Source organism: Hirundo rustica, chromosome 7, assembly GCF_015227805.2.
Source record: "Hirundo rustica isolate bHirRus1 chromosome 7, bHirRus1.pri.v3, whole genome shotgun sequence".
NCBI classification, from domain to species: Eukaryota; Metazoa; Chordata; class Aves; order Passeriformes; family Hirundinidae; genus Hirundo; species Hirundo rustica.
The window spans coordinates 19,833,228-19,841,100 of NC_053456.1; the positions used below are offsets into that span (position 1 = coordinate 19,833,228).

Here is a 7,873-nt window from a genome sequence, read left to right on the forward strand (position 1 = left end):
AATTTAAACATGGGCTTATGTCCGGGCTTACATGTTCAAGATGGAGTAATCATATAGTAAAGAAAACACATTCCATTTTTATTGCTTTATCTGCAGTTGTCTCATTACTGTTATTCTTGATCTTCTGCTAGCAAAATGGAAATTCAGTTGGGTAACCTGTCTAGAGTCTAATTTTTAAAATAAATTTGATCTAACAATAAACTCTAAAATCATAAAACAATTGCCAGTTTGGGAGAAAATGCTTGCTTTTTCATTCATGTATAAAATGTGCTTTAAAAAAACACACCAATATTTGTTATCAACAGTCATACACTTTTTCTGGGATTATGATCTTGACATGATACCAATAAGTAGGCAAGTGACTCCTAGTAACCATATTGCAGACTTTTGCTTGCTGATTAAATGCTCATTTCTAGCAAACTGGTCAGAGGAAATAATTTACTTTCCAATTCTTACACTTTCAACTTTCCATTCCGAGTTTCTGATCTTTAACCAGCAGCTGTGAAGCCAGGAAATAATATCCATAATATTTTTGGAAACTGGAAAAAATACAAAAGACCTAAAATAATCTAACCAAAAATAGTGAAAGTCCTTGTTGTTTTCATAATAAATTCTCTTAAAATGGGACAAACCAAATAGTGATTTATAATTGGGACACTTCTGACCACTTTTTTACCATTGATTAATGTTACTTTTAAGTTACAAGAAATAATACTGTTAAATGTTTTCTGCCTGAAAATACATAAAAGTGAAACCTATCTGAAAAGGTGATTGCATCAGAGTGTAAAAAAAATCACCATATAATTAATACTTACTTTCTTATTAAAACAGGGTACAGTAGGATTTGAAAATCAGATCAATAAATGCCTGGAGCTAGCAGAATATCTCTACACTAAAATCAAAAACAGAGAAGAATTTGAGATGGTTTTTGAAGGCGAGGTAAGCTTGCTTTCACATATGTATGAGCCAAATCTGTCTTCATGCTTCTCACAGTTCTTCAAACAGCCACGCAAAACTGCTCTTATAAAGAGCTACATGACTATTGGCATCTGGGCAGGTTTTTTCTGTCAGATACATGTGGTTTTGTACCATAAAAGTCAGGTTTATCTCCTCCTCTTCTGCAGAGGCCTTCTCAGTCTAGGGCATGAAAATTACCTTAATACAACCCACTCATACTGAGATTATTATGTCCATAACTGAGAATCTGCTACTTTTGCTGTGTATTCTGTTGCTAGTGCCACTACATAAACCTTTGCATCATAGTATAAACTTCATTTCTCCTTTTACTAAGGAAAGGAAAATTGGGTTGCCCTTGCTGTGATCCTGGAAAACAGTTACTCATAAAACTGCGCAAAGGTGAAAAGCATTTCCACTTCATTAGCAACCTAAATATTGCAAATGGGATGATGTAGAGGGAATCTAAGGCAGCAGAGGCAAGCAGCAGTACAATCCATTTCTCTCTGTTTAACATGCAGGACTAGGAAAGTATTTTGTCTTTCACGTCTGTGATAAAATATGCTACCTTTAGTGTGGGACTGATCTGAACAGTTTTTTTAATTGATGTGTATGTTTTGTTCTTCTTGCAGCCAGAGCATACAAATGTATGTTTTTGGTATATTCCTCCAAGTCTCAGGGGCATGCCAGACTCTGATGAGAGAAGAGAAAAGTTACACAGGGTAAGTATTTTTGGTTAAATGTCAAAAAGATAATTCCAAATTCTGAGACATCAGTTCTCCGTTGCTTGTTGTGACCTTGATATTTATTCACTTTTGTCTTTATTTATATTGATGCTGAAGTCATGTTTTCCCAAGAGAACCAGATTCAGAACATATTCAGTTATCCTGTGCTCACAAGTGTTAGAAGCCTCCAAAGAGTAGCTAGGCCTACAGACCTCACAGTCTACTTCGGATAGGACAGCTCATCAACAAGAGAAACAGAAGGGCAGTTTGAAAATGCTCGGACAGGTAAAGGACATGAAAACCTGTAAGATCCTTCTCAGGTATTTATTTTGATTTTAAATGCAAATGCATTCATGCATTTCAGTGAAAATGAATACCCTTTGGAGGACTTTGGGATACACTTATTTGAAGTAGTAGAGGGAAGTGAAAGCATCATAGAAGCACCACCAGAAAAGGTATCATGTTACTCAGGACTTGAGGGAAGAAAAATGCAGTAAGTTTGTTGTAGTGTTTTAGACAGAAGTGGAATGAAATACATTCAGGAGACAAAAGAATGATTTCACAGACATAAAAAATAATTGCTCTTTTGTGTCTGTGTGTTAGGGAAGGGAGAAGAATGGGCAAACTTGGGAGATTTTGTAGAGGATTTAATGACTAAATCACAATGAGGAAAGAGTATAGGAGAGAACAGAAATTCCTGGGTGAAATTCCTGGGTCAAGCCAGTCCCATGTTAGATAAAGAAATTGCCAGAAAAAGAGAGAATAGAGGAAAATAGAGGTAAGAGGTAAGAAACAGCAAGAGGGATGAAATATTTGATTTGACCCTGTTAAATGTTAGAGGACATCATAAAGCATTCCACAAAACAGTAAAAGAGCCAGACATCTGACCTTGTCTGGCAGAGAGCAGAGCAGGAGAATGAAGGTCTGGATGGAAAAACTGGGCTCAGTCAATACCAGATATTAAGACTGTCAGAACATTATGTCTTGTAAATTAAACCAAGGAAGTGAGATTGTGGTAAATGCGCAGTACTGCAAAACTACTGGGAAGTTTCCATGGCTTATGCTAACAAAAAATATTCTTTATGACATAGATCTTGTCGAAAATTTTCCATTGTTGTCCCCATGTACAAAATGCTTTGAGAATACATAATATTCTCATGGAAAGCATCCATTACCCTCAAGAAGATCTGGAGTGGACTTTCATACAGAAGCAGAAAATGTTTCATGACAAAACCTACAGCATAAAGAAACAAAATATAAGTTTAATATATAAAATTATTACATAGTGAATACTCTGGATGCTATTAATTTGTAAATCAAAAAGATGGATGTTATTGTTGTCAATTTTCCTTTAAATAGCCAATCCTACATACTTAATTTTTCAAGCTTTATCTTGTCACAGACATTTTTTATTGAAATAAACACCTGGCAAATTATTTTTTCTGAATTAAGAAATGCTGTGACATACAAGGAAAGAATAATTTTTCTTCTCTCTTTCTCTCTCTGTCTTTTCAACAATAAAGGTGGCACCAAAAATCAAGGCATTGATGATGGAGTCAGGTACCACCATGGTTGGATATCAGCCTCAGGGCGATAAAGTCAACTTCTTCCGAATGGTCATCTCAAACCCAGCAGCAACTAAGTCTGACATTGACTTCCTCATTGAGGAAATTGAGAGACTGGGGCAGGAGCTGTAGTGGTTGAATTATTTATTTCTCTAATTCACTGTTTTCCAGCACTGGCTCTTTTTTTACCCAGTTCTGCAGAACGTGATTAAAGGAAATTCTCTTTCTGTAAGTTCCAGCTCCTAAGACATCCTTAAACAAAACAACTATAGGCTACTGAAATATATACGTATTGGTAGATCATATTATTGAGGGAAAATGTATTATCTTGAAGTTGAAGTACTATTGACTCTTACATTGGTCTTGTTTATCGTAGACAGCAGAAAATTAATAAGTATTAAAATAGCAAATTAAGAATTCTGCACAGTATATATGTACAGTATAAATAAATATATAAAATTAAAAATATACATACATATATATATTTTAAAAGTGGTTATAAACTTAGATCTAGGCCACAGCATGTTTTCCACTTTAAGAAAATTAAGTTTTCCTTCAACAACTTTGATGTGGATAATGTGCTACAAGTTTTTCTGCCAGACAGAAATAAACATATAGAAACATTTCTAAAATGTAGATTCTTAGGAGCTAAAGAAAATGTATAACAGTATTAGATCTTATTGTTGGTGCTTTTCTCACGTACAAAACAGCAATCTCTAAGAGCACCTTTGAGTAAAATAGTTGTACTTGCCCTTTAGTGTCAAATCAGGGGATGACAGTAGCAGTCATTGTAACAGGTATATTATTGCTGTATTTTTAGAGGTTAATTTGTGTAGATTGTGTATATTATTGTTAAATGACTTTGTGTAAAAGGATTTAAATGTAATCGTTTTACAGCAAGATAACTGTTTAATTGTAGGTATCTGAAATATTTGCTTATTTATATGCAGAGATTTACCATGCTGAAGAATTGTCTTGTATTTTCTTCTGTTTGTAATGTAACCTATTTATATATTATTGAAGTTCTAAATAATGTTTATGGTATTTTAGTGTCTTTGTGAGCCAAAGAAAAAATATAAAAATATTAGTTGACACTTTTGTTTAAATCCTAGTGCCCTTAAAGTAATAACTTACAGATAATTTTACTGAAGATAAGGAATTCTGACATTGTGTATAGACTAACAAATTATGGGATCCCTTTAATCTATTAGAATTATTAGAAATTTCAGTTTCATTTCTTGTAATGTCAGACTGTCTGTTCAGTGTTCTGAATGCTTTTCTAGTGAATATTGATTGCTAACCAAGGCCCCTGTTATTGAGTTTTATTTCAGGACTGACCTCTGTGACCATTTCAACTAAATTCTGTGGGAGTTTTAACCAGCATCATTCTTTTAATGAAATAGAATTCACTACCTATTTCGAGCTTATAAAATAAATAAAAACAAAAATAATCTCAGTATCTTCTAATACAGCTAGCTTGTCCCAATAATTTAAACTGATTAGGCTTTTCAAAGTATAGACACCAGATTCATCTGTGGCTTGATCAATTTTAGTCATTAGATAATCAATATTTCTGAGTGGAAAAGTCCATACTGGAAAGAGAGTAGTGGAACAAAATGGAGATTCAATAATCCTCTGTTCACTGACTTAGTGTCATGATGATAAACGGAATATGCTGATTTCAAGTGTTTTCATATGTGATTTTTTGCAAGTCAGTAATTAATTGTTTTTTCTCCCTCCCCTCCCCCTCAGTAATAAAATGGAATTATTTTAGAATTTTTCAGCGAAATACAGTCGTGCAGTGCAGTTTTTGCAGTCTCTCTGGCCCCTGTCAGTCCTGTGGAAGGACACCTACAGGCAAGAGAGGTTTCCATCCTGCAGGTCCCACGGCTGTCTCTTGAGGATGGTGTCTCACATCTGTGGCTGTGTTAGCGCAGGGAGAAGAAGCTGTTCCAGTAAAAGCTGTCTCTTACAGCACAGCCTTTCCAGCTTTTCACAGGACTCTAGCTTATTCCTCTTTCATAACCTTCTGTAAAATCTTCTCCTCCAATCGTGTTGAATCTAAAAATTATTGTCAATTTGTCACTGACCTTTAGATTTATGAGTATGACTTTCAAAATAGATCTGCATTGTTACTTCATATCATTAAACACCCCAGCAATCTTACCAATACAGTATTTCTTTCATTAGATTTTTTTCAAGACAGTGTAGCTGGTTTCTTGCCTTCTCGATCTTAAACCTGAACCTTCCTCAATGACAAGCCTATTGTGTTACTGTGTGTTCAAAACCTGACGTTTCCTGGTGTAACCACCCATGCTGTATGACTTGAGGCATGCAGTACCGATGTAGCTGGCATGAACGTGGACTTCAGTACTGGCTTCCATAATATTAAATGCCATTCTTTATAACACCAGCTATTCATCAAAACTAAGAGCTGTTCTTAGACTACAGAAAGAAGTTTGTTTTGAAGAAGCACGTCACATTTCTATTTCAGACTTCTATCTGAAATCTGGTCTCAGTTTTACTTTATTCAAAGGGCAGCTACGTTTGAAAAAATTCTTTCAGTCCTTCTTGTTTACGAGAAACAATATGAACTAATATAATTAATCCAAAGATATATAACTGGTGACTTAGTTTCACTAAAGGATTTTATGTCTTCCACGAAAACACCGTGGTTCTTATGATTTCCACCAGTTCTTAGGTGGGAATGTCTGATTTCCTCCACCTCTCTTGTCAACAACAGTATTACTAAAGCTCTAACTTACCCTCAACCCTCTAACCTTAATATTTTAACCTCATGAACCCTGTATCTAGATCACCATCTCAATATTCTAATAATAGTTTGAAGTATCTGAGATGTTAATTCTCCTTGAAGCACATAAACTAGGTGAAGAGAATCATCTTCATGCTGATCATGAAGTGTAGGAAAGACCATGATACAGCTGACTGCCATTCATACAGCAGCTCCTGACAGCTCTGTGGTGTAGTCAGGAACAGATCTAGAGCTCTTCAGTGCAGATTAAATGCTTTTCTCACTAAAATTTCTGCTTCTTCATTTGATGGAGTATCTTATGTTTTGAAGGTCAGAAGCATCAGAGATTCTTCCTCTTGCCATTGATGGTTTGCAGCTAGGTGGGAATAATGAAGCTCCTCCTGCTTGTTTTGGGAGACAGTTAATGCATAGGTGTTGCCTCTAAAGACAGAGGGTGTCAATTTATCTTCCTACCCTCTGCATTTATTTTGCTTTTCTGCAGTGTTGTGTCTTGACACAGATGACCACAATCAGATTTTTGCAAAGCCTTTGATCCTAATATCAGATTCTGGGGTGTTTTCCTATTACACATACTGTGTTCAACAGGCACTGTGCTCATATCAATTTCTGACTTGGTTAGCTGATTTTAACAGAGCAGTTACAGTCATTAGTGAGAAAACTCATCTGTTTTCTTATTAGGTCATTTCCATCTGAGTAATATGCCACAGCTTCTCAGACAAAGGCTGGCCTGGAATTTTCCTTCTTTTTGATCCATATACTATTGACTGTGAGAGATTAGGATTTATGGATGTACAGAAGTATTGACTAATGTAAAGCCTTTTAATTCCAGGTGAGCGACTTTTTTTTTTCTGAGGTTTAAAATATATTCTGGGGTAGCAATTTTGCCTTTAAAAATCACACGGACAATCACTGTAACTTTGCATGCGTGAATTCACATCAATTAAACAATAGACAAGATCTTAGCTGAACAGGTAGCTGCAGTGTTTATTAACTGATAAAATTTATTTGGAAAGGACTGACCACTGGATTAAAAATCAAGAGCAGCTGGCGATTTTGAATGAGAAAAATTCTGATTGTGGTATTAAAGGTAATTTTTAGAGAAGATAGATTATACCATTCACAGCAGACAGCCAGAAGCAGGGGCCTTGGGAATAATCCAGATTTTTAAAATCATCATGGAATTAGCTCATAATCTGTTTTTTGAATGGTGACAAATATGAAGAGATTTTTTAAACAAAATCTCTGTTTTGTGGTTTAAGAAATGTTGAAGTTATAAAGAAGTTATTGCAATGCAGTTTTAATTTTTCAATAAAAGTTTATCATAAAAATGACTAATTTGTCTCATAAAATTTTTGTGAGATATTTTGTTTCCTTAAGAATATGAGACAAAAGCCAGGTAACATTATCTCTCACCCTAGAAATAGTAAGGCAAATGCTAAGGCAACTATTTAATTTTCATTGTGAATTGACTGTGAGCTTGTACCAAGAGAGGCTGAGGAAGAACCATAAGCACAGAACCTCGGTCAGGATTGTTGAGACATTAGTCCTGTGTATAATATGAAAAATGTGCTTTAAAATCTTGGATTCTAGACCATATTTTGGGGTAACCTGCCTTGTAGGACATAAAATAATTTTACGTTTTTCTCTTACCAAATAGACTGAAAAAAAAAGTACATTTTGAATTAATAAAAGTATACTTTTTTTTTCATGGTATAGATAAATTCTGATTAATTGCTGCTCTATGTATTATCCACAGTACTGTCATTGATTTTTACAGATATAGGAAATTTGATTTTGATTGCTTTAGGGTAGGATGAGCATCCTTCAAGTAGCATGAGGTTTTTTAAGAAAAGTTT

General features: G+C 34.8%; 1 protein-coding gene across 2 annotated transcripts in view; it reads left to right on the plus strand.

The window, feature by feature from the left end:
* GAD1 (glutamate decarboxylase 1) overlaps positions 1–7,348 on the plus strand; it is a 33,525-nt gene extending 26,177 nt beyond the window's left edge. For both annotated transcript variants that reach the window (XM_040069327.2, XM_040069328.2), the window contains 3 exons: positions 832–939; positions 1,587–1,676; positions 3,203–7,348. In XM_040069327.2, the coding sequence (XP_039925261.1) occupies positions 832–939; positions 1,587–1,676; positions 3,203–3,376 (372 nt within the window). In that variant the 3' untranslated portion in view covers positions 3,377–7,348. The remainder of the gene's footprint in view (positions 1–831; positions 940–1,586; positions 1,677–3,202) is intronic.
* The last annotated feature ends 525 nt before the right edge of the window (positions 7,349–7,873 follow it).